The sequence below is a fragment of the Drosophila navojoa genome, chromosome 2 (genome assembly GCF_054131105.1).
Source record: "Drosophila navojoa isolate 15081-1374.11 chromosome 2, UAZ_NAV_1.0, whole genome shotgun sequence".
Classification (NCBI taxonomy): domain Eukaryota; kingdom Metazoa; phylum Arthropoda; class Insecta; order Diptera; family Drosophilidae; genus Drosophila; species Drosophila navojoa.
The window spans coordinates 833,544-861,153 of NC_142890.1; the positions used below are offsets into that span (position 1 = coordinate 833,544).

The 27,610-nt window shown below is 40.7% G+C and overlaps 3 protein-coding genes and 1 non-coding gene across 6 annotated transcripts in view; 1 reads left to right on the top strand and 3 right to left on the bottom strand.

Moving 5' to 3' along the window:
* rdx (BTB/POZ and MATH domain-containing protein rdx) overlaps positions 1–12,744 on the bottom strand; it is a 52,489-nt gene extending 39,745 nt beyond the window's left edge. The window contains exons 1-2 of one of the 2 annotated variants that reach the window (XM_018112035.3): positions 12,288–12,744; positions 11,425–11,514 (exon numbers count right to left, since the gene is read on the bottom strand). Coding sequence is in view for 1 of the 2 variants with exons in the window: in XM_018112034.3 (XP_017967523.1) it covers positions 7,929–7,942 (14 nt within the window). In the remaining variant the exon portion in view is untranslated. Of the gene's footprint in view, positions 1–7,928; positions 7,982–11,424; positions 11,515–12,287 lie in introns of those variants that run through there. The other variant, XM_018112034.3, reaches the window with a different exon arrangement.
* A 105-nt stretch (positions 12,745–12,849) lies between these two features.
* Positions 12,850–14,924, top strand: LOC108659212 (dnaJ homolog subfamily B member 12). Of its 2 annotated transcripts, none has more exons than XM_089265724.1 (7): positions 12,850–13,252; positions 13,319–13,529; positions 13,591–13,753; positions 13,813–14,206; positions 14,291–14,403; positions 14,470–14,633; positions 14,702–14,924. In XM_089265724.1, the coding sequence occupies exons 2-7, from the start codon at positions 13,397–13,399 to the stop codon at positions 14,812–14,814; spliced, it is 1,080 nt and encodes a 359-aa protein (XP_089121850.1). In that variant the 5' UTR covers positions 12,850–13,252; positions 13,319–13,396; the 3' UTR covers positions 14,815–14,924. The 2 variants fall into 2 exon arrangements, with proteins under 2 accessions (XP_089121850.1, XP_017967531.1); XM_018112042.3 differs by having other exon boundaries at positions 12,851–13,248.
* Positions 14,925–15,567: 643 nt separating this feature from the next.
* On the bottom strand, positions 15,568–16,322 carry LOC108659216 (huntingtin-interacting protein K). Its single transcript, XM_018112048.3, has 3 exons — positions 16,008–16,322; positions 15,826–15,933; positions 15,568–15,757 (listed from the first exon to the last, which is right to left on the bottom strand). Exons 1-3 carry the CDS (start codon positions 16,179–16,181, stop codon positions 15,659–15,661), a joined length of 381 nt encoding a protein of 126 aa, XP_017967537.1. The 5' UTR covers positions 16,182–16,322; the 3' UTR covers positions 15,568–15,658.
* Positions 16,323–25,697: 9,375 nt separating this feature from the next.
* Positions 25,698–25,779, bottom strand: TRNAS-GCU (transfer RNA serine (anticodon GCU)). Its single transcript has one exon. It is a non-coding gene; the product is annotated as a tRNA-Ser (tRNA).
* Positions 25,780–27,610: the final 1,831 nt, after the last annotated feature.

A 27,610-nucleotide genomic window follows, 5' to 3' on the forward strand; every position in this document is an offset into this window, starting at 1 on the left:
TAATCAAATGAATTTGCAGTGAAACACAATGGAATGGAACAGCACATCATTGTGTAACTGTTTGAACCTTACCGTATTGCAATTTGAAATGTTGAACAACACAAGACATCAATAACTTGAGGTATTGACTTTCAGTGAAACAAACTGGAATGGAACACACGAGGCAACGTCCCATAAATCATTGTTATTACCTCGAGGAGCTGTTCTCTTGCCTTAAACGCATTGTTCGTGTTGAAATTCGAGTCGAGGCGAGTCGAGTCGTCTTCGGCTCAGCCAGTCTCTTCTCCACCCTTTCCCCCCTCCTATGCCTGCTCTACTTGAATTATAACCCAGTTTCCAGTTTTCAGTTTTACTTTTCTCTCAACAGATTTTCGCTTTGGCCTCTGCTGCTTATATATATATATATATATATATATATATTTTTTTTTTTTTTTTTTTTTTTGGTTTATTTCAATGAGCAATGCTCATTGTCAGATAATTATCAAGCAATGTGAGTGTATATAAGTATGAATTGTCTGTATGTATGTTTCATTTATTTATGTAAAGCCCTGACCTGAAAGGCCAGTTTATTTGCTTTGCTATGGGCTATATGTGATACACATACATACATATATCTATCCATATGTATATTTATACATTACGCTATATTTATGGGCATGGGCAAACATGCAAAGCATTTTAGACCATATAAATCGATATTGGACAATGGCAATTACTGATAATGGGACGTCGCTAGCTCAGCTATCGCTTATAATTATCATTAATGCGAACACACACACACACACACAGAGACAGACACACAACTACCCCCACATGTCAAAGGCCACACCTTGGTGAACTCGACTTCCTTTGCTGTAATACTCCAAATTCTGATGACCCTGAAAATACAAATGATATAGGTAACCATATGCATATTAACGATGTACATACAAACCATCTACATAGATACGTACATTTGTAGAGTATGCAACAGTATACGATACAATGAACGTGTATACGATATGGACATATACTATATTCGCTTGTAGAGTAGATATATAGGATATAGATACAAATGCGATGAACATACATATACGATATAAATACAATATTCAATATAGGTACGTATACGATATACCTACGAATATAAATAGAATGTGGTAATATCCAATCTAGCAATATATACGATATAGACATTCATACGATATAGATATATAAATCTGCATATTCAATATAGTCAGTTATATACGATATACATTGTATATACCATATTCAACATAGTTATATACGATATACATTGTACGTACGAAATATGCGATATTAATGATATACATATATACGATATAGACACAAATGTAATACAAACAGAAACGATATATGTATCTGCATACATAAATATATAAATTTATAGTATATACGATATAAATATCCATATATATATATATACGATATATACATATCTTTACAATATGTAAGTAATGTAAGGGCAACAACAGCGACGGAAAATTTGTTGTTGTTGTTGACCCTCAGACAGTAGACTCATTCAAGGATACGCTGCCGTCGTCGACGTCGACGTCGACATCGAAGCTGACGCTGCCGCTGACTACGCAGCAAAGGTTAAAGGTACCAACAACAACAACAACAACAACAACAACAATGCGAGTTGGTGCCACAAGGTTATAATAAAGCGCGGTCAGCCTGTTGGGCTAGTGCTCTAGGCGGATGAGCACGACTGGCGAATACCCCAGAAAAACTGTCATCGATTTGATATACCTGCCTATGCATATATATGGGTCACTTTCACTTGAATTACGATTCTAGTTTTATTGTAATTTCAGGCTCGTTCGCTCCCTCTTATCCTCTGCCACACCCCTACTCGCCTTGCTACGGCATTTATTCTAAATCAATATACCCCTTCATGAACTAATGAGTCCGGGGTAGCGCGTAAATTACAAGCCACAATAACGAGAGACAGCGAAAAGCTCTAGCTGAAAGCCAGGGAGTCGCAGGGGTCGGGGAGGGCGGCCAATTGGGCTAAGTGCATTTGGGCCGGGCTAGCAACAAGCGGCGAGCCAAGCTAATGAAAATATTTAATAATAGCAATAATCGTCAAATAGAGGCACCATTTATACAGGGCAATGAAACGAAACGGAATGAAACAATAAATAGAATAAACGAGGGTCAAGGGTGGGGGTCTGAGTGCTGCTGGCCCTGGCCATAGGTAAATTACTATATCAAACTGTTAATGTGGGAGAGGGTGAGAGATAAGGTTGGACAGATAGAGACAGACAGGAGAGAGAGGGGGAGAAAGGGTAGAGAAAATCTATATGAAGTCCAGAACAATTGTAAGAGTCGTGTAAGATCTTTGAAAGTATAAAACTTATTCAATTAGAATTAAGAATTTTCCAAAATGATATTTCATAATATTGATATTATAGAATATATCTCAATTTGTTAATCGCTACCTTATAGTTAGTATTACCCCACAATTTAAACCTTTTGAGTGTGAATTGAATGTTTCGAACGGAATCAAATTCAAAAGTACTTAACAAGCAGATGTCAGTCAATAGATATGCAAGCTGAGGCCATTCAAATTTTAAGATGTTTGATCTCTATAATTAATTTCATTTTACAGAATTTTCCAAAACTAAATGTAAATCACGTTTCGCTATTCAAACATCTGTCTACAAATACTCAAGTTCTAGGAATTCAAGGTTACATATGTAATTATTGTTATACGAACTGATATAGAATCTGAGAATATTCAAAGTCTAAGGGCTTTGTAAACAAAAGAAGAAATATAATGAAGTTGATTTCGCCATCTATAATCTCAGTCGAACCATCTATATTCGAATCGAAATTCTTTTTTTCCCTTCCTTAAATCTTTTCAAGTATGATCAATGCTCAATTGAGGCAATAGTTGTTCAGTTATCAAGGCTATTCGCATTCTTTCTGCTCAGCTCCATGAGCATAAATATGTTCTCATTAACCAATTGAGAGAGACGGAGATTTCAAGGATTCGTTCTTCGAATAGATTGGTTTATTGCCTCGAACTCCGACGACTCCCGCTGCCCTACTTCTCTCCCATTCCCAGCAATGCTGAGCAACAGCAACAAGCACAGATTTTTTTTTTTTTTTTGAGTGGAATAGAATTTGGGTCAAGTTTCAGTTTTATTGCCCTCGAGCGCATAGGCAAAAGAGGGGCAGCTGTGCTCCCTACACACGAGCATGTATATATGTATGTATAAATCTGATTAAATCATAAAATATGCAAATATATATATACATACATATATATCGGGGCAACAGGAAGCGTAGCGCGTGGGTATTGCGCTCTGGAGACACGTCAAGCTAAGTTTTTGAGTTGCCTAAAAAGCGGAAACTGGGTCAAAGTAAGCAACAACAACATGTGGAAAGAGGGGCGGAAGAGGAATTCGAACAATGCTGTCATTGGACGCAAGTCTCGGACCAAACGCCAAATCACATGGCGTATGCGTAATATGCGAAATTTCTTTGAAACGCAGCTGCTGCGGCCGTCGCTGCTGTTGCTGCTGCCCGAAAGGTCAAGCTGACGCTGACGCTGACGTTGGCGTCAATCATTCGCAGCGACACTGACGGCAACATTGAGAGAAACAAAGAGAGCGAGAGAGAGAGAGAGAGAGAGACTCCATGAGTTGCCCCCTCGCTGACTCTCTCTCACTCTCTGAGCCGAGTGCGGGGCAATTAGCGCGCAATTGACCTACATTGAGGCAGCATGGCAGCATTAATGGTGTCAATAGTAAACGAGACTGACGACGCGTCGTCGGCGCAGCGCTCACGTTGACTGCGACGCAGCAGCGGCAAGCGAGAAACTCACAGCATTTTGAATGTTGAATGTTTATGCAAGGCTTTGGGCACGGGAGTGGGTGCAGGGGCAGGGTAGCAGGGGAGCAGGGCAAAGGGTCAGCATTCCAAGTGCAACAGCTTCACATGAAACAGGCTAGCGCCGCATTGCATCACATCTGCGTGCCAAAGCAGGAAACATCATCGATTCATTGATAATATATATGATTGGCATGGGAGTGGACAGCATTTCACAAAGGCTGAGTGGAAGATGCGTGGAAACCAAACAGAAAGAGACAGAATGACACTAATATAAACAGAAATGCAGAAAGCGAAAGAGATAAGGAAACACAATAAGAGACAGAGAAAAAGACCTAGAAAGATTATGACAGATCGAGAGATAGGAATCTTGAGGAAGATGAAAGATGGAAAGAGAGAGAAATCTTGAGAGAGAGAGAGTGAGAGACATATTAACAGAGAGAGAGTGACAGAGAAATACATATAGAAATCTTGAGATAATGAAATCCCGGGAGAAAGAAAAGAGGATCTTGAAGCTAAGAAATCCTGGGAGAAAATAGTAAAAATGAGAGAAAGAAAGAAAAGAGCGCTAAATCGCTTAGCAACGAAATTTGAGTTGCTCATAGGGAGACAGAGAGAGAGAGACAGAGGGAGAGTGAGAGAGATATCTACGGATCTCTCCTTGCATATTCCACCCCAATGCTAATTTAAAGCTAACTCTCTCTCTCTACACGTCCGCCTCCCTCATCCCACCAACTCCATGCCTCCCACTCTCTCACCTTTCTGCAGCGCCTCCATCTCGAGGTGCATGACAAATTACCCTGTGCCCCATTGCCAGCAGCTTCGGGAGGTGTCAAACAATGACGCGCTCTATGCATACGATTTGAATGACAGACAATTGCCAAGCAATCGACCACGCCTCCCTCGCACCGCCGCTCCACCCTCCTGCTTCGCCAGCTGAAGAGCAGACTGAGCTGCCAGCTGCGTAGAGGCAGAGCAGCAGCAGCAACAGCAGCAGCAGCATGTAAGTTGTATACGATAAATGAGAAATGAGGTTACCTACTTTTTAAGAAGGTCAATACAACCCAAAACAAACGAGCGTGGCAACGTAACGCAACGCAACGGGCAGAGCAGAGCACAGAGCAGCGCGCCAAACGTAACGCTGACGTTGTCGTACAAGCTCCCAACTCATACACACACACACACACACACACAGACACACGCTCACATATACATATAGTTGCGCCTCTGCTGTTAAGTTTAAATAAGTGTCAGCCGTTTTGCTCAGCAAAGCTCAGTGACCATGTGAGCAGCGGCGAGCAGTGAGCAGCGACGTCAGCAGACCCCGCAAACATATTACAGCAAACGTTTTCAATGAAAACAAAAGTAGTACACGCTGCTTGCGCTGCCGTTGCCGTTGCCGCGGACGTCGACGTCGACATCGACGGCGCACAGCTGTAAGTTGCCACCTGGTGACGAATTCGCCGCCAAGATTTTGTGGCCGCATGGAGGGCAACTGAGCTGCCGCCGCCGCTGTTGACGTTGCGTCGCCTCGACTTTAGCGTTGGCGTTGGCGTTGCCGAGGGCGCGGCTGATGCGAACGCTTGTAACGAGGCTAAGCGAGCGCAGCAGCAACAATTTATATGTATGTATGGCAACACCAACGCCAACGCCAACGCCTCTGTCGACGTCGCAGTCGCTTGCATTTTTGTCGTTGCCGCTGCTGCTGCTGCTGCTGCTGCTGCGTTTGTCGCGCTGTCTGCTTTTAGCCTCCACCTCCTTTTGCGCTATGCATTGTTTTACAGTATTATTGTATTTTACATTTGCTGTTGTTGTTGTTGTTTGACCGTTTTGAAGCTGCTTGCATTTAAATTAATGTTTCAACTTTGCTTTTGTTGCCTCTCGACTAAGTTCTAACTGTAATTGTGTTTGCGCTTAATGCCTTTGAGCATATTTATAGCTTTGTATAGATGTGTGTTTGCGTGTGTGTGGGTGTGTGCAAGCGTGTAGAGTGAGAGAGAGAGAGGTCAAATACCCAATCACTGAGCACGCTTTGGGGGTGGGTGCCGCAGCGTACGTAATTCCTTTCAGCTATCTTTGTTATTTTTGCGATATGATAACTACCGTTATTTTTAGCTTTACACATCAGATACCCTACAAGTTCTGAGAACATGTCAATAGGTGACAGCTGAAGCAACCTTGGACAATAAACACACACGCACTGAGAGGTGTCGTTGCGATAAGTGGAATACATACATATAGTTCACATTGCCCTGAAAAAGAACTGATATATGATGAAGCGTTGTACCTTCAGATAATAGCGCCATTTTATTGATTGAGGTATAAATGAAAATTTTTGATTTGTAAGAACTATATGATGTAGAATTACGAAACAACGAACAGAAGCAGAGAAGAGATTGACCCATTTTAAGTTTAGATAATAGATGAACCGATACACGTGTGCGTGTGTGTGTGTGTGTGTACATTGTTCACTTGAATCTCATTGAAAATTATCAAAGGCAAATTACGCAAAAACCGTAGAGCAAAACGACCTTATCGTATAAATTAACTTTATGTGCACCAACAACAACAACAACAACAACAACAACAAATAACAAAACGCGCATTTGTACCCTATGATTACAGCAGAGAGCTGAACACGTGCTGTTTTATTTATCTATCTAAATATTTATCTATGCGTGTGTGTGTGTGTGAGTGTGTGCTGATGTTCGCTCAAGTATGTTTGCCTACACGTAATTACAAAAACCTTAGCAGAATTACAAAAGCTTGCTCACTTCCTAGTGCACACACGCAAGCACACACACGTGCACTCACACGCACACAGGCGCATATGAAGAACGAGAGAATCGAAATTATGAACAACAGCAGCAGCAACAACAACAACGACAGTGATTGGTTTGCCTCTTCTTTAAGAGGCACTCACACACGCACACACACTCTCTCGGCCGATGTCGACATCGTATGTGTGGCGCCATCCTTCTCACACCTCTTCTCTACACTTCGCCCCCTTGCACTTACACCCACAGCTAATGGCATCGCATCAAAAGCTATCGTATATAAAAACGGCACAACACGAGCCTTGTGCACATCACTCACTCATTTTCGCTCGCTCGCTCGCTCACTCGCTCACTCTCTTCCGTATGTTCGCTCGCTTGCTCTCCTGCTGCTGGTGCTGGCTCTGCTGCTGCTGTCTACTTTCTCTCTATAAATAGTTGAAATCGAGTTCCAGCTACAAATTCAATGCAAATACACAACGAAAAGCGTGAAAGTGACGCAGTTTAAGCAAAACACACAACGTCGGGTCACCGTTCACCTTGAAGCCAGGAGAGAGTCGCAATTTGTCCCTAGGAAAGTCTAACCTCGATCTCTCTCTCTCTCTCTCTGTGTCTCTATTGAAGCATCGTTCGACCCTTAGGCAAATTGTAATCCAAATTTCGTTTGTTTACATGTGTATCGATCGCACACACTCTCTCTCTGTCTCTCTGTCTCTCACTTGCCATTAGACATGGCAAAGGTTGCAATTACAATTACAATTGTTGCATTGAATTTTCATGGCAAGGAAATTTCATTTTATTCCATTTCATGATAACGATCAGCTATAGCTGCCGACGGGGTCAGTTGTATTTAGATATTTAGCTGTCATATGTGATTGTAATTGTGGTTGTAATTATTATTGTTGATGTTGTTGTTGGTGCGCTTGAGCATAACGGTAATCATGTCTAAGCACGACATTGCCCATGAATTCGAATATATACAATATAAATCTTTATGTATGTATGTATCTAAGTATCTATGTATAATTGTATGTATGTATTTATGTATTGCAATACACGTATATAAATATTTGTATCTTTTAGCTAATTAAAAATAGATTCCAAAAATTATTTCATTATTAATAATAATAAATAATAATTATAATAAAATAAAATATTTTATATGTCTATTTTTTAATTTCATTTTATTTTTTTCTTTCGTAAACGGAAAATTCGAATTAGCATTTGACTCTTTTAGTCTGACTCTTGACTCTAGTATTACTAAATATATTATTATTATTATTATTATTAAAGCCACTATGACACTTTGCTTACCTGGCTAAGGCCATTCTAACATGAGAAAGCCCTCCGAGAGGCAACGCAATTGCATCCACTTTGAAAGATTTTTCTTAACACAGCACGAAAAACCAAAAACAAGTGATTTTTGTTACTCAATTGATTTATTTATAAATTTTGTAGTTCACTGCACTTGAATGTTGTTCTTGTGGTGAATAATATGTACAGTGTGGAATTTTTAAAAATTCTGAAATTCTTTTTCAATTCGCTGCCAAATTTTCTTTTCTAGTTTTCAATTTTAGTTTTGGGTTATTAGACACACAAGGATAGAGAGAAAGAGATAGAGATAGCTCAAACTTAACGCCTTAAAGTACGCTTTGCTTTTAGTCGGAAAAGCTGCGACAATAACAACAACAGCAACGTGTAGCTCAGAGATCATCATCCAGCTAAAAAACACACACACACACATACATACACATACACATATCAAACTTTTATCACATTCAATTCAGGGTGTACGTGTGACACCACATTTATGGCCAAGTTGATACGCCCGTCTACGTGATATTTGTGCGTGAAATTGTCGAAGAGCGCTACAAAGCAAAAAAAAAAAAGCCATAGCCAAAGCCAAAGCAGCAAAAAAACACACACATACATATGCACTCGCACATAAAAGAAGGGTGAAGAAACCAGCAAACAGTGTTCAATGCCATCGACCAAAAGCAAAAAAGCAACAACAACAGCAAGCAGATGAATCGAAACGACAAAAAAAATACCCAGTCAACTTATCAGCATTGTCTGATAAGCAACGAAATTAAACAAAGGCAAGCAACTGACAACGGCAACGGTAAGGCAAACGGCAACATCAAGAACTCAAACTGCAAAAACAACAATAATAGCAGCAACAATAAAAGCAATAGCACAATGCCAGTGGCATTTGCTGACGCTGCTGTGTCCATTCGCACATGGCCCAGCAAAAGGATTGATAAACGCAAAGGCAGAATTAGCTAAGAAAAATACAGTTAGCTTTAACACATGCCGCACACTGCTTGCCCTTGTATACAACGTACATATGTATGTATACATAACTATGCATAATTTTATTTTCTAACTCGATTTACAACTAATACTTCCTATATAAACCTGTCCGTTAAAGATTTACCAACACTTGACACAATTGATCATAGAATGCTCAGGTCTTCAGCTAAGGGGCATTAGAACAAAATCAATAACTGTGCACCGGGCACAGGCGAGGTCAGCACTGACACCCAGACAGCCAGAGATGAAGATGAACAAATGAAGCGAGAGCAGAGAATGCTTCGGTGGAACGTTATGTGGGCATCTTTGCAAGGGAATTTGGATATATTCATAGGTGCACAGTGCACGCATTAAGAGCAAACGAAATGGCTGTGTAGAGTAATCACATTAGTAGCGACAACAACAACTATAACGACCAGCATTGATAAGTGCAAACGAGCAGAGAGAGAGAGAGAGGGAGAGAAAAACTACTAGCTAAATTCCATTCCACAGTCATGAGAGTACACAAGGTTCTTCCTATATCAGTCGATTTGATTTTAATGTGTGTGTGTGTATATATAGTTATATATATGTATGTATATACTACACATATGTGTACGAGTATACAAAAATAAAAATACAAGCTAAAGCTAAAAGCTAAAGCACAGAGCAAAGCCAAAAACATGCGCAGAAATAAAAAGCTTGCGTTTACTTTTGACTTTGCACTGAAATCTAAGCGCTCACTCGCTCGCTCACATAGCCACCCGCTCAGAGTCAAACTCGCTCACTCACTCTCTCTCTCTCTCTCTCTCTGAGTGAGGCAAAACCTGCACCGGTGAGGGTCGTTTGATAGCAGTAAATAGCGGTGGGTGTTTGTCTGCTTGACTATTGAACGCGCGCCGAGCATATGACCTCAGCGGGAGAGCATGCAAAGTGGGAGAGCGCAAGCGAGCGAGCTAGTGAGTGCGTAAGTGTGAGCGCAGCTGAGCCTGTTAAGTGTGTGCTCATTTATAAACAATAAACAAAATAGTGGCGCACATGTTTTTAATTGAATTTTACTTTTGTGTATGGCCAGCAAGGCGAAATCAAAACATATGTTATATGTGCGAGCGAGACGAATAGAATTATACAAATACTCAAAACGAATATATACATACACATGTATATACATACATTTATGTATATATTTCGCTTGAGGGAGAGCGAGCAAGAGGGCACGCTCGAGAATTTCAATGCTGACTGCAGTAGCTATTGTTGTTGTTGCTGTTGCTGTTGTTGGCAGCATTTATATTTATTGCTAACAAATTTGTGCAAATCTGGCAACGCTATTAAGACAAGCAATCTCTGCTTTTCATTAGCATTGTTTTTAGTATCCGAAATTGAACTGTATTTGCGTCACTCAGATAAAGAGACAGAGTGAAAGAGAGCAGCGCATAGAGAGCAAGAACAAAGATGAGCTAACAGTTAATGTGCTCTTGAGTGTGTTTCGTTAATGCCGCCTGTCATCATTTGATGTACTAACTAATAGCTGTTGTTGTCATTGTTGTAGTATTTGCTTTATTGACTTGTGCGTAATTGAAGGCCTTTGGCTAAATGACCTCAAACAACCCAAAATTCAAGAGTATAAGTGAAAAAGTGCTCGCACTCAGATTGAGGAAGTTGTCTCTGTAGTTCTCGTTGCTTTTGTTGTAGTTGTTGCAAAGCTCTCGACTTGTTCGCGATTCACGTTTAATTGCGCGTGTTTCTTGCTTCCAACTAGAAGTATATGTATATTTTACTTTTTTTTGTGCTTAAATTAAGGTCATAACAACACTCGCAAGGGGCACAAAGCACACGCGTGCGGGTCACGCTATGCGCCGGCAGTTACAAATTAATTGAAAATGTAAAGAGACGCCCGAACTTTTCAAACATATACACAGAGATACATACGCACACACCTTGGCACTGTGACAAACCGAAATCAACCTCTTCAACGCGTAATTTTTGATAGTTTATAGCCAATGTTTAACAATTAGACGCGTTCTGCGAGGCAGCGATACAAAAAGCACATAAACTTCACGCTACGCGCAGCAGCTGACGACTGAGTGAGCTTTTTCTTGACTTTTTGCCTGACAGTGGTGTGTGTGCGTGTGTGAGCGCGCATGTACGTGTGTCTGTCTTCATATTTTAGTAGATAGCGTGTCTATGTGTGTGTTTTGTATGTTCATATTTTGCCGCTGGATTTTTACCTTTGGCTCAGAATTTGTTTTGCTTTTGCGCTGAGCTTTCTTGTGTTTGCACTCTCAGCTGTCAGGGTTGAGTAACGGAGCCGTTGGCCCACAGGGAGTAAGAAGGATTATGCTATAGTTAAAAAGCTACTTAGATTTAAGCATGACTGAGAACTCAAGGTTCAACCATATACAGGAAATCATCTAAGTAGAAGACAAATATACAATGAAAGCTTCCATCTTTAGCCGGTTTACGAATCGATAACTGGTGCAATCCAAACTGACTCCCAGAAATCTGAGAGATAACTCACCTGCTTCTCTAACTGTTGACAGCCGGCGCTGTCCCGCAATCGAGCAACCCTATTTGAATGTCGCTTGTTGAACAAGTGATCCAGCAGAATCTGGAAATATATAAAAGAACAACAGTATATAATGACAAGGAATCAATTGAGAAGTGCATTCGAGTAGCCTTTGTGTGTTTGTGTGAATTTAAAGAAAACATTTAACGAATAACAAAATTAACAAATTAAATATGCGCAAATCGGTCTTTGACTTTTTGCCGCTGCTGTTACTGTTGTTATTGTTGCTGCTGTCATTCCCTTTGTGCATGCATTCATTCCCCTCAGAATAAAACGACAAAAAGTCTCGAGAAAAAAAGCACCGAAAGGCAAATCAGCCAAAAATAAACGGGTCGGAGTGTATTCAACTACGGAATACGCTTTCAAAAATCATCTACAATTCGATTCGATTATCAAATACTTACATATTTTACACAAAATTATAAATTTATTTTTTTTTATATTGCTATATTTTAAGTTAAGGAATCGTTTTGAATTTCATCCACAATAGCTATCAAAAATAAACAAGAAATCATTCTCGTTTTTTTTATCGCTATCGATAACACGTATCACACAATCATGTTTTCACAGCCGATATATTTATTTAGGTACAATAAAAACAATGAGCAATGCACTAAATTTGGAAAGGGGTGGCATAACGGAGTTCGATTAATTTACAGGCTTTATGGAGCCAAAAAAGATTTGGGTCTCTGCATTTGCAGAAAACACACCCACCCACATTCATGTGGCATGCAAGTGTACTTTTGCCCGTACACACACGCACATCTATATATACATGTATGCAGTAATACACCTAAAGATTCACACATACGCACCTTCTGTAGATGGTTATTTTCCTTAATTGCGTACCGTCAATTTGATTTATATAAGTCGACGCAGTTCACACAATTCGCTGGGCATTTGTTGTACCAACAAATTGATATAGGATTGAATGCACTTTTCGGTATTGACAACACAATATGGCGATATTGCTTCTTTCACTTTTTTCAGGCCAACTTGTATGAACTGCGCCACACACACGCACACACGTACACACGTTCGACGACGACGACGGCGACTGGCGAATACGTTTGTCCGAAATGCATCGGTTATTGCACTGCACTTGACTATATTAATTTACTACGCGTTATTTGCTGGCTATTGCATTGCAGATGCCATGCGCCTTCTATTATTATTTTGTTTTATTATAAATAAATACGAGACGAATTAAGCCAGCGAACGCGCTGCGCTTTTCATTCCATGCTGCGGCGGTCACAAAACACACACATAAACACACGCACGCACGCACACAAATACGTACGACAATTGTATGTGAGTGGGCTCAATGCTGCGATCTGGCAGCACCATCGATCAAAGCAACACTGCCAAACAGCTGTCAATAGGTAATCATTTTTAATCGAGACAGGAAATAATACTTATCATAATTAGATCACCGAAAAACAAATAAAAAATGTTCGTCAACTTGAGCTTATGCAATAAATCTACTCAAATTCTGTATGCTTATCTAACGATTTAAAGCACGACTAACCAGCTATGGTGGCTCGTCGATAGATCGATAAGTCCTTTTGCAAACTAATGAAAAAATCAACGAAACGCAGTAAAATCAATTAAATTAAAGAGTTGAGCTGGCCTTTAGACAATTTATTTATATATGCATATATAAAGAAAAAGAAAGAAGATTATTATCAGGCCAGGCAGCTCGTGTGCACTAGAATATTAAGCAAATAATTAGTGGCAACAACAACTACTACAAAAGAGCACGAGCAGGCTGTGTTTGTGAGTGTGTAAAATGTCGTGTATATATACATATGTATTTAGCTTGTTTTATGTTGGTGTACTCACACAGGCATAGATCTTAACTATTTATTGCACTCTCGCCCTGTGTGTGCGCTGACCACGTATTCCCCACGTATCTACAGCGGCCATGGATAGCAACAAAGATGAGGCACAGCGCTGCATTGACCTAGCTGAGCAGGCATTCACCGAAGGCAAGATCGAGCGGGCTGAGAAGTTTCTGCTAAAAGCGGAAAAACTCTACCCAACGGACAAGGCAAAGCGTGAGTAAATCATCGACCTTAATTTTGCATCGTAATCGCAAAACTTAACGAAACTTTGTAGAGCTACTGGCCAAGGTAAAAAGCTCTCCATGCAGTGGCAAGGAACGTCCAGCGACCGGTGCCGACGCGGACTCTGGACCGCGTAAGCGTGTCAACTCCGATTCCAAGCCCCATGCGCCGGAATATACGAATGATCAGATCGAGGCTGTCAAAAAGGTCAAAAAGTATGTGAACTAAATCTAACTCAGCTGAAAAGAATATTTAATAGCTTATGCTTGCCCAGGTGTAAGGACTACTATGAGGTGCTCGGTGTCAGTAAGACAGCCACCGATTCAGAGATAAAGAAGGCGTACAAAAAGCTCGCCTTGCAACTGCATCCGGACAAGAACAAGGCACCTGGCGCTGTGGAGGCATTCAAGACGTTGGGCAACGCCGCTGGCGTCTTAACCGATGTGGAGAAGCGCAAGAACTACGATCTTTATGGCATTAATGATTCGCAGAATGGTGGCACCCGCGGCCACCATGGCCATTCCCAGCACTACAGTGACTATGGCGGTTTCCAGGCGAATATGAGCCCCGAGGATATATTCAATATGTTCTTTGAAAACGGATTCTCACAGCAAAATATTTACATGCGCCAGCAGCGACGCCGGCATCAGACACGCGACGACAGAGACGTAAGTAGACTGCAATATATATATTAACAATAAAAATATAGTAATATATATAATATTTTAATTAAACTTTCAACACACTTGCAGTCAAACAACTCGTCAGCCTTGATAAACTTGTTGCCCATTTTATTGCTCATCGGCTTGTCCATGATGTCGTCCTTCTTTATATCAGATCCTATGTATAGTCTAACGCCTTCACAGTGAGTCTCATATAGATGACATATATGCTATAAAAATAAGATTTGAACACCCATTTTCTCCTTCAGTAAATACTCGGTGAAGCGTGAGACAAATGGCCTCAAGATTCCCTATTACGTAAAGGACAATTTCTATTCAGAGTATCAAGGTTCAGTTGCCCGTTTGGAGGAATCGGTGGAGGAAGATTTTGTCAATCACTTGAAACACTCTTGTAGTCGAGAACGAAATTATCGTAAGATTGAACAAACTTGATGCATTTACAATCTGAAATTGAAATTTGTCTTTCTGTTCCTTGTACAGGTGACTCAATGTTGGCTAAGGCTCGCACGTTTGGGGATCGGGATCTGTATCGGAAGGCTCAAAACATAAACACCCCATCGTGTGAGAATCTGCAAAAGTATATAATCACATGATTTCAATATCCACAATACGCTCGCAATCAAATTTATACGTGATTTAGACACATTTTTGTTTTTGATTCTAGTTTTTATCTGTTATAAAATATGAGTTTTGTTCAAAATAATATGTTATAGTTACGCCTTTGACATACGCATACATTTATACACACACACACACATCAATTTACAATATTTACGCATAGTTTTAATGAGAAACATCAGCTGCCTCTCTCTCGACCCAAGTAGATGATAAAATCTCTTAAGCAAAGCAAAAATTTGTTAGCTTCACAGATTTTCTATATCTTATCTATAAAACGAAATTGTACTACAGTCAAGCTCTGTTCGCCGCGGCAGAGTTTTCTTTGTATATGTAAGTTCACATTATCTAAGTAAAAAGAGTTTGTACTATTATAATATCCTACCTAAAGGAATATTTTGTTGAACGGACAAACCCGCTATCTATATATGCAAAAAAAAAAAAAAAGTTTTACTAAGCTCTTGAAAGTTTATAGTGAAATTTTACTGTGCGTGCAATTTAATTTTATAGTATGCAAAAATTAACTAAACTATATCAGTCTCTAAGGATAGCTTACGTTAGGAGAGAGGTTTCACTGTACTTTGCTGGTTCATTAGTCAAATGTTTTGGTTGGAAGAACACCAAATAAATGGATAATAAATTATAACAAAATGAAACAACTTATGGTTTAGATCACACATAAATAAACTTGAAACATATATCAAAATCTATATTCAACTGGATTGATTTGATTTCTCTTTCTTTACTAGTTATATAAATGTACAAATAAAGCAGTGTTTTTGCTAAGTAAAAGAAACGGGGCTCCATCGCTCCGGGCGCTCTTCAACTGCTGATGATGGCCTCCAGGGCAGCAACAACATCGCCGCTCTGTTCCCTCAGCACCTTCTCCGCCTGGGCCTTTGTCACGAGCAGCTCGTTCATCTACGAATGAAATGAGCATCAAATTGGGGGCCACTACTTTCAGTAATGGGGCGGGCTTAGCTACTCACAATCAGTTCAATGTCCTCCTTCTTCACTTGGACTTTCTGCAGCTCCTTCTCCTTGGCCACCCTAAGCTCGTTCTCTTTGCTGCGCTGGTTGCCAAACTGTTCCACTGCCTGAAATTGATGGATTGATCAATGAACTGTGAACTCAGTTTGCATGCAATTAGAGAATTTCCATTTCAATTTACACTCGATATATTCGCGGCTGAGATTTCCTTCTCTTCGGCATAGTCTGTCACACGTTCCAGGTCGGCGGCGCCGCCGTCGTGACGCGTTTGCTTCTTTTGCTTGATGTCATCGTCCTGGCCATCTTCATCGACTTCGGTGCCATTGACCTCGACCTCCGGCTCTGTTTCGCCCATTGCTGTTGTTTGTTTCTAATTCAATTTAGTGTAATATTTAATTTTGCTTGGCGTAGCCTCGTGCAAGTAGTTTTTCCTTTACATTTGTTTTTCTCAACACTGCAAATTACGATAACAAAACTAATCGACTATCCGCCACATATGACAGTGCTCTTCATCACCCTCTTGATGAACAAAATAAAATAATTGGTTTGCGACTTGGCTATGCCAATAAGAACTACTATCACTATTTTCAATTTGATTTTAAGATTTCAAAAAGAGTTTTTCTGTCGCTCAAATTTAAAAGAAATATGATACTTATTCAACATAATGTTAAATTTAAGCAATACATTTGACACTGAACGCAGCACTACTCATGTTGGCTAAACATTTAACGAAATGGTTAAGGTTGTGGTGTGTGTCTTAGCTATAGGTAAGAGAATGTTGCTGTACTAATCAGCATATTCAGCTGTCTTTGCTATTCCAAAAGTAGCTGTAGTTGTTCCCAATTGGAATTTCAGCCTTGGAATGAGTAGAGTGTGAGTCGTGACACGAAATTTCTATTGAGCACGTAAATTAAACTAAAAATTAAATTGATATATAAACTTGATACTTTCGATGCAAACAGAAATTTGAATTAATCTTAATTGCTATTGCTATTGATTTATTATAATAATAATATAAATATTGTATATCACATTGCACATGTTTTGCCCATGTCTTAAAGCAAGGCATGTGTAAAGCCACAAAACTAATTAAAAATAGCTCTAGCATAAAGTTCACACTTATATACATATATTTAATTTTTTTAGTTCCACTTTTTCTATATAAACTGAATTTGGTTTCTGTGCAAATTTCATTGCGGTCAAAATGTTAATTATAAGTTTCCGAGCAGAAAATAATGAGATTGTGTCGCAAATGCAGAGAGATTCACAAAGGCGCAAAATCCTTCAACAGTTGCTGCCGTTTCCTAGTCGCTCGCTGCGGGCGTCCTAGCCATGCCATGGCGTGGCATGAGCCGGCGTGGCATGCCATGTCGCGTCGTGTCCTATCCTGTCCTGTTCCTAGTCTCATCCAGTCACCAGTCTCATGTCCTGTTGACATAATCGTTTGCCATCATGATTAATTTAATTGTCACTTTGATGCAAGCGACTTTCGACCCGGCACCAAAATCAAGATTAATTAACATCTCGACCATGGGCGGTCAACATCATTTGTTAGTGTAATACACCACATATGGCTAACATGTGTCTGCATATATGTGCGTGTGTCAGTGTGTGTGTGTGTGTGTGGGTCCAGCTCAATTTTAATTTAATTCAATTTCGCTTGCTCTCATCAGCTTTAACTTGAACTCCGTTGCAACTGAAGCCGACTGAAGTAGCCTTTTGGCAGTTGCCAAATAGATCTCTGCGAACTGCATGCTGCATACTGCATGCGGCGAGCTGTGGGTGGATGCAACATATTTTATGCAGCACACGATTGCAGTCAAACAAAAATTGTTATGCATGTGCATACGCATACACTGAGAGAAACAACCAGGAACTGAAACATTTTTAAATTCGGCATGAGGACTAAATTGAATTTTTGATAAAAATAATAAAATTTGAAAAAATATATATATTATACAATAATAATAACAAACATATTTATAATAAAAACAACAGCACACATAGTTGTCGTGATTTATTATCAAAACTTTACCAAATTGTAATATTCGCAAGTGTAGAAACCATTGTGCGTGTGTTTGTTTCTGTGTGTGTGTGTGACGCAACAAGTCGCTCATTTAAAATGTTTGTGCCAGGCTCGCTTCCAGTTGGCAATGAGCTGATTCGTTGCGCTCTGCGCTCGTTGCCAATTCCCAATTGGAAATTAAATTATGCCGCTAATTAGCGATGGCAAACACTGCACACACACACACACACACACACACACACACACGCACATGTACACTCACACCATGCACAGCATACATAAATTATGCTGGCAATTTTGGTTCTCATTGTGGTTTTTGCCTGCACAAATTTCGCATGCGGCTCATTGCATATTTTCAGGCTCAGCTTCCCCATCTCTTTCCACTTCCCTTTTCACTTCGCGCCGTTGGCATTTCCCGTTACTTGTTCATGTTTGCATGTGCCACTGAGCGCAAGAATTCACACAGTAAATTTTGGCTTTTGCATGTCTCGAGGGTGGGGTGGCAACGCCAGCAGCAAGCAGTGAGCGGAATAGAAAAGGAAATGAGTGAGAGAGGGAGAGTGCAAGTCCAGGCGCTGCCAGTGCTGCCACCCGTCAATGCGGACGGCACTTGGCCGCGTGATCCAATTGAGCTACATTGTTTTTTATTGAGCTGTCAGCATGAAGAGAGTGAGAGGGGAAGAGAGTGAGCGTGAGTGTTGGTTTACATTTGTTTGCCTTTTGCGTGGTTTAACTTCATGTTTTTTGACACTTGTTTCGCACTGGGCTATAAAGTGTCTTTAGATAGGGTTGCTATTGTGGCTGGAAGCTAGAAGAGCTTTAAAATTATGAAGAAAAACTTTCAACACTTGTCACACACACTACGTAGGGAAAGTGTATAAATGTTTGTATGTATATTATAATTTGCATACGTACATATGTATTTACGTATTTATCATTTTTTCTTAGAAAAAATTGAAGCTTTCATTCATACGAGAATTCTGTTTTATGAATGTATTTTCATTAAACCGAGCTACTGTATGATTTTCATGAACTAAATAGAGTTGACCTTTAAAATTTTCTGTCACTCTCTTTAAATATCTATCTCCTTCTCTTTCTGCCAGTTAGCTTGCTCTCTCTCTCTCTCTCTCTCTCTCTCTCTTTCCCTCTCTCTCTCTATTCTCTTTTTATTCATGCTCTCTCCTTAGTTTCTTCTTATTCTATCCCTCTCTAGACACCTCTTCTATTTTATCTAATAGATAATATCTACATATGTATGTCTTAAGTAACCACATTGATTGATAGATATTGCTTTCGATTAAGCGTAACTCCATCTGCATCTCATAATTTGCCTCCTCCACAGATTTCATTCAGCAAATTTGTAAAATCTCATTTCGAGCCATTTCATCCACAGCCGCCAACGGAGATTGAAGCTCTGTTGTGTGAGGAATGCAATGAAACGTGCAGGTGTGTGTGTGTGTCTCTCTCTCCCTCTCTCTCTCTCTGCGGGTGTGTGAGTGTGACAATCGATTTATGATTGCATGTCCTTGTGGCATGTCCTCCGACTGATGGCCAATGCCATTTGGCCAGCCGAAATGCAGTCAATAAATAAATTTGCATACCAAATAAATTAAGAAAATGCAATTTTCAAGAACTGTCGAGCATAGACGGCAGCGTATTTGCATATGGAATATGGAATATGAGATATGGAATGTGGGAATATTGGAACAGTGGAATATGGAAATAACTAAGAATGAAAATATGGGATATAGAATATGGGAACATGGAATATGGAAATATTGAAGTATGATAAGAGAATAGAATGTATAAAGAACTGACAATGGAAATATGGGAAGACGTCGAATAAGTGAATGTAGGACATGCAATATGGAAAATAGGGATATCAATATGAACTACAAAGACAGATACTTGAAGTGTCCTTAAGCGTATCCTTTAAAGCCTTTGCATGCATAATTGGCCAGCAACTCAATTACGCTAATAACACTCGAGCAGCGCGGCTTGAATGCTTCACATGCTTCTACTTCAAGCGTAATCGATGGACTCCGTCTCATCCTGCTCTCAATGCCACTTGCCAAACTTTGGTTTATTCGCAAATTGTCCAAAAATAATTGAGCCATTGAAGGCGCTCGACTGGTCAGCAAGCAGTAAGTTGTAACAGTAACTGATACAAGAAACTTGCTCCTTTCGTCCCCAGCAAAGGATGTTACAAAAAAGGACATACTCTGTGAGAGTGTGTGTGTGCGTGTGTGTGGCGACCTATTGACGACCTTTATCGCACTGTACATAAACCATAATCGCAATTGGCAAGTGGCCGCCACTCGAGATCTCCAAGGCAAGGCATTGTCATGCTTGGCAGGAGCTGGACACACACACACACACACGTATAGTAACAGAGCGAGCTGCACTGGACAGCAGTGTAACGCATTGAACGGAAGCGCTGCTCATTCATTTAAAACTTGTCTGCAAGTTGCCAAGTTCCCACACCCAGCGAGAGCGCAGAGCGCGAGAGAGCGGAGTGTGAGTGAGCGAGTGTGAGCGAGAAGGTGCAAGCATGAGTGTGATTGTGTGCGTGCGTGTATGGCAAAGCTGTTTCTTCCGATTGCACACACACACACGCGCACACACACAATTGGAGAGTAGCTGGAGAGCAGCTGCATGTGTGTGTTTGAGCATTGTAAAATCTTTTCTACACACACACACACATGCACGTGAGCAGAGTGTAGGTGCAAACACACACCAGCTCATGTGTGTGCGTGTGTGTGTTTCGTTAAGTCTTCGGCTAGCAACCTCATTCACTCGCTCACTCTTTCGCTCTGTTTGCCTCGCACTCCTTTTGGCATTTTGCAACTTTTGCGTTTAACAATTTCGCTTCCTTCCGCTGGGCCAAACCTGGCGCCAGGTTGTCGTCGAAATTTGTTTTAATCGTCATCTTTGCCATCCTACGTAAGCGCTTTCCACTTTGGCAAATTCCCTGCTGCTTCTTCTTCTTCTGTCCAAAGGTTCGTTGACGTTCCCGTTCAGAGTTTATCGCAAGTTTTCAAGTGGTGCGAGAGGGTCAGGGGAGGGCAGGGTGAGAGTGGTAGGGTAACTGCTTCGCTTATCGATGGCCCGTTCAATATTTTATTAGTGTCCTTAGCAGCGAGCGAGTTCTCTTACAGCAAATGGGCGCCACATCCGTGTACCTTTCGGTTCAAAGTACTTGGGTTAAGTTTTCTGCATGCCTTCGCCGTCGTCTTCTTCTTGGCCTTTGATTTCTTACTGTTGGCTTGGCAATAAATTTTTATTTCCATGTAGCAGCGCTGGCCCCATCCTCCCGGCCTGGCCAACTCGAATCGGCCATTTAGCTTGAGCTTAGCTAATGGCCCTGTCTAACATTTAGTGGCTGCCGCCGTTTACATAAACTCGGCGAAGCAATTGAACAGCGCATAAATTACGTGCAAATCGTTGGCCCATATATGTATGTATGTATGTGTGTGTGTATGTGTGTATACAGTGAATTAAGGGGAGCATACAAATTGTAAATTTCGTAATACGCTATTTATATTAATTAAGTATTTAAGTAATGACACCATTTTGAATTCAGAGTCATATGTGTAGTACATACACTGAGAAAAATAAGTAGGGAGACAAGGCTCCAATCTCTAGTACGAATTACTTTGGATTATCTGAAAGTAATCCACTTCTTTAATTGCATAAATTAAAATTAGATTTAAATTGTTATGCAAGTACTTAAAACTTCGAGTTTTTTTTTTTTGCCGTGTAGCAACTCAAAATGACCAAAACTTATCCAGCTCCTTCATTGCGTATATTTTAACCCTTTTGATTGCTCTTATCAGCTGAGTTGTTGCACCAACCTACCTCCCTATCTCCATACGTCCCTCCCCCTAGCAAACTTGCCTGAACTGAAGACTTTATGACTGTACCTATATCTACATATATCTATAGCTATAGCTTTGGCTACAATAAAAACTGTCTGCTATTGTCTGTAGCACTTTTGTACATTTAACTCTAAACGTTATTATTGTCGCCTGACAGTCTCCACAATTTGGCGTAATGTGTAATATTTCTTCTTTATAACCAACCGACGCATCCGCCGTACTCTGCTCGACTCCACTTGTAAGGTACAAAAGGGATACGCGCCGCCTGGAGGTGGGGTTTATCGCTGCTGCTTATGATAATAAAATTTGAGAAGAAAAAAACTTCTGCATACTTCCGAGCGTCTTCCACTGGAGTAAAGTAAATCAATGAGCACATGCGGATATCCGTACATATATATCACTTTGGCCACACACACATACAATATATGTACATATAATTTGAATGCAGAGTTAAAAGGGAAAGAACTATTCCATTAACTGTAACGGGCACATACATATATAATAATATAACTCAATTTCAAATGTGAGCACAAGAGTATAAAACAGAAAAATGGCTTCAAATTAGGATTTTTCTCAAGTGAAATCAATTCCAGCTTAAGCCACTCTGCTGCTCTGCTCTCTTTACTCTCTTTACCTTCCACTAAAAATAGGCTTTCGCTCAAATAAAAACAATTAACATGCATATATATAGAGCTTAATAGCAAAGCTCTCTTCAACTTCCACTCAAATGCAACTAATCCCAATAAAAGCTCAATGAGAGTGTGTGACGAAAGCACAGGGCTTAGATCAACAACAATTCGCCTGCAAACTCTCTCTCTCTCTCTCTCTCTCACTTCAACTCAATGTGAATGTGAAGCAAAATCAAAACAAAGAGCAAACAAAAATGGCGCTCAGCTCAAGTGCAACTAATCAAACAGAAGAGAGAGAGAGAGCTTAAAGCGGCAACGCAAGGAAGAGCTGAGAGCAAGTCTACACTATCTTCACTCTCACGCTCTCTCTGTCTTTCGCATACAAAGCTCAGCTGCATGTCTTCAATTTAGCTGTAAGGCGAAAAATAACAAATTTGCGCTCAACTGAAACTAATTAAAAGAATTTTAGCTTCACACGAGACAGAGAGAGGGAGATAGAGAGAGAGACTGAGTGGTGGGCAATGAAAAGAGTAGACAGGTGTTGGACTCAGGAAAAAAAACGAGGCAAAAAAAAAAATAGCCATTCGATGGTCATACATCATTTTAACAATCAATCAATTTAAGCACATTTAATCCACACGAAATCATGTTACATGCGGCAGCAGTTTGAGTGGAAGCGGCAGCTGGAAGGCTGCGAGGCTGGGAGCTGGAAGTTGGGGGCGGGCCAGAGTTCAGGGCTGCTCGCTTGACTTGAACCGACTGCAAAAATCTTGTGATATTAATCAGTCTATTAGACACGATTTGTTCCACTCCCGACTTGGCGCACGATTATTCAATCACAGCCCGGACCGCATAGCCGCACAGTTGGTTGCCCAGACCCAAGCCCTGACACGCCCCTTCCCCCACTGACTTTCAGTTTGAGTCATTTGCTCTATTTGCCTGTATGTGTGTGTGTGTGCGTGTGCGTGTGTGTACAAGCCTAGTGCCGCCGGGTCAACTTACAGAGCTCAGGGCCGAGGCACGTTTGAGCATTTGAAGGGCCAAAAGCAAAAAAAAGGCATAAAGAGATAAAAAAAAAAAATAGCTGAAAGAGCAGCGTATCGTATGATTGCATTTCGGATCAGCTTTGTGTGTGACCTTGACTACCGCAACAACCTGCCGAGACTTTAAACATAAAAATACACTCAGAGACGTGTACGAGTTTAATGAGGTTTTACTGTAGCCATTTATGTTTGGGCTATGGCTATTATTCATTTGTATTTGTATTATTTATATGCCTACAAAGAGTCTTGCTCCATGCTTCTTTCTTAGATTCTTAACTGGCTTTGTTTTCGACCATCTGTCTGATCTTCTATCCTTCTATCCTTCGCTCTCTCTCTCTCTCTCTCTTTCTCTCTTTCACTATATCACTGACTCTCTCACTTTGTCTATTTGAAGCCCTCTGCCTCTTTCTCTCTCTCTCGCTGGTTATCTCTCTGACTGTATCTCTCTATGTATCTCTCTCTAACTCTGTCTCCTTCTCTATCTTTCTCTCTCTCTCTCTCTCTCTCTCTCTCTCTCTCTCTCTCTCTCTCTCTCTCTGCCTATGTCCTTGTGTTTGCCATTCTCTCTCTCTCTCTATTTAACCGACTTTATTTTTAACTAAGTGTCTCTCTCTTTCACTTCACCTTCCGCTCTTTCTGTCTCTCTGCATTCCTCCTTGTTGCTTCCCTCTTTACTCCTCTCTATATCTTTCTCTCTCTACCACAGTTCTCTAAAGGCTTTAAGACTTAACATAGACATTCCAGATCATTTCATCATATCTGTTTAATAGCCTATAGAGCCCATAGCCAATATGAATATATCACATCATCATACGCATTCCATTTATGACTTCATCTCTCTAACAATCCATCAATCCATCTTCATCTAGAGTAATTTAGTTTTAAATACATCTTAAATAACATCTATTTGTGCACATGGACAACACTTTGGAGGGAAGTAAAAATATATAAAGAAAGGCCAAAGTGAATATCGATAGACTCAAGGAGGAGAGTCGTAGAGTCCACGCTGTGAGCTGCTCAATTTATAGTTTTTGAGATGAAAATTTTTGTTCTTTTTTGTTGCATGTCGTAAAGTTTTTTATGAAGTCGGTCAAAATGGCCAGCGATAGAAAACGCATCAAAATTTATGGCAACGGGAAGTCTTTAGAGGCGAGTGTCCTGATGTGTATGATATATATCTATATATATTACAATATGTATATTGGATATACATACATATATCCCTAGCCGAAAAGCAGTTGAGTTTAAAGAGGTCTTTGAAGCTGAGCAGCGCATAAAAGTGGAAAGACAAGCGCAATTGAACAGCATTTGCATATTGAAGCTGCCACGCGGCGACGCGGCTCGGCGACACAATATCCTTGCTGACGCCAAGGATAACGCACATTGTATGACTTATGGCCAACGCTAACCCCATACGTTGGCCAATGCAAGCGCCAGCCGTCAGCTCGTGTAGTTTTTCAATTTCATCATTTTGAGCAGCCACCCCGTGGCCCCATCACCCCCATCTCCACCCTCATCCACAATCCCCTCTCCACACCAGCCATACTCCCCTCGTCCTCGCATCCTTTCCACCCCGTCAGCTGTTGGCGTCGCCTTGCAAAGATTTATTTTTATCGCCTACGATTTCAATTCAATCCAATTCATTTCTTTCGTTTTTTATGCCCGTTCGCGAAACGTTAAAGCGGGTATGTTGGCTTTTTTGAAACTCGGACTGCTCGGTATATCTCTAAAGATGCGACATGGGACAGACATTTTGACTAGGGTCACTAGGACAAATTGGAGAAGTATTTTTTTTATTATCTCGAATTTTAGCAAAACATAAATAATATTCCAAAGTAGACTTTCTCCTAAAACAAATTTAAATTTGATTATTTTTAAATTAAACTTTTCATTTCACTTTAGTTCCTTCAATGAGTATTGAGCAGTCGTTGACACCCGCTTGAAAATTTCTTTCTTATATTTTTTGCATCTTTGCCGAGCACCAAATTTGCTTTAACTTTGATTTTTCTTCTCTTCTTTTTTTTTTGCCACAAGTGCTGCGGGTAGCATTTGGTAGGAGAAAACTATTTGACATATCCGGCCAGAGGCAATGCCAGTGCGAGTGCCAGCTCCATTTTTCCATTTTCCATTTTCATCAACGAAATTTGAGCTATAGTTCCAATTGGAGGCAAAAGTGTCTGCTGTCATAAATAAAACTGGCAGAGGCTGCATCTAAACAATTCTCTTGGCCAGGTGCAACATTTAAAGAGAAAACGAAAAAAATAAAATAAAAATAATAAGAAAAGAACTCCCACTCGACGAGGATGGGATTCGAACCCACGCGTGCAGAGCACATTGGATTAGCAGTCCAACGCCTTAACCTCTCGGCCACCTCGTCGCTGTGATTTGCCGCAGCGAACGACGCTTCTTCAGCCACAAGAGAGAGTGGGAGAGCTAGACAGAGACTTGTAATGTGCCAAATTTGTTGCTGTATGCAAAGTTTAGTTCTTGATTTGGCAAGTTTTGCATTTCTGAAGCAACAAGAATAAAACTGAGTCAAGTCTCATAATCAACTGACAGCGAACGGCAAATCGAACCGCAAAAATCAATTTAAATTAAATTTTACGAGTGCTAAATTTAAGCATATTAAGTCATAAAATAATGGCATAAAGAAGGAACAGGAGAAGGAGCAGGAGCAGGAGCCAAAGCAAAAGTCGTGAAGAGCTGCCGCGCACTATCGGGTTAACTGAGCATAAAATCAGTAAAGGCGTCAGCAACGGCATCGGCTTAAATGCTTTTACGACCCTTGCCGCGCCCTCTAGCGCTCGTTTGCTGGTACTAAATGTCGCACATAAAAGTCAAACGCATAAAAAACCAAACAAACAAAGTGCCGAAAGAGTTTTGATGAATGGGCACCAAGGCAAAGGATTTTGAACGCAGCCATAGCTGTAAATGTGTGGCTGTGTGTGTGTGCATGTGTGTGTGTGTGTGATGTTTATAAAGAGAACAAAGCATAATAAGCAATTGTCAACGCTGCCCATGCAATTACAACACACTCTGGCTGGGTGGCAATTCACCTCACTTGACTAGCGGCATCTCTCTCTAACTAACATAATAATGGTGTAATTGATTTGCATAGTGTGTCACACGCACACACACTCATACACACCCACGCACATAATCAGAGAGAGAGTATGCTGTGGTAGCTTAGTTATTTAGAGTGAGTTTCAACTTTAGCTTTAGTTTTAACGAGAGATTCGGTTAAGCGCCGCGCTAATTGACCATAAATCAGCTCTGCAGCACTTGCAAATTTACAGTTCTCGGATACTTTGTGCTTTTACAAAAATTCTTTGCGCAAAACTTTGCTAATACAAATTGCATCGACAGCCAAGCGGAAGTTGAGCTTCACGAAAAAAAAAAAGATAGATAGATAGGAAAAAAATAGTAAAAAACTATTTTCAGGCGGCGACAAAGTGGTCAACATGCCGCAAACTTTGTTAGCGAGATGCTGCTGCTGCTGTTGCTGCTGCTGCTGCCAAAAGGGCTAAAAGTGGGCGGGTAAAAGTTGTACGCGCTTTTGCAGAATTCTTCTAAAACATTTTTAAACAATTTAGCACAAGAATTAAAAATCGCAAACGCCGCGCAACATGCCAAAGTTGAGCCAGCAAAAAATAAAAGGGGCAAAATGAAGAAGCAGCAGAGGAAGAAGCGAAAACTTTTTGGATGCTATAAATTATCATCCACGGAGGCGGCTATGGGGCTGTGGTGGGTTAGCTGGGGGGATATATGTACCTTTGGCACGTTCGGCACTTTTTTAAGCGCATTTTCATCTCGTGCCTTTTGCGTTTCTTTTGCTAATGCCAGCGCCGTAGACTTTTGGCGCCAATCGTTTTGACTTGTACAAATTGCTGTGTCGACATCGACACACACACACACACACACACACACATGCAGACATATACAAACTTACCAGCCCACACACACACATACATGCACAGACAGGCAGACGCACCCGCACGCACCGTTCTGGCTAAACTTCTCTCCTCACTTGTCTCTCACCTACTGTTCTTCACCTCTGCCTAGTCCTCTACTCACCCTAAAGCCCACTCCGCTGCTCAGTCCTCTGCGATCTCCTCCTCTGCTCCTTTTTGTTCCTTCTTTTTTTCTGCTGTGTGTCGTCTAGCTGTACCTTTTGACCTGTGCTCGCTTGCTCTGCTCTCCCCTCTCTG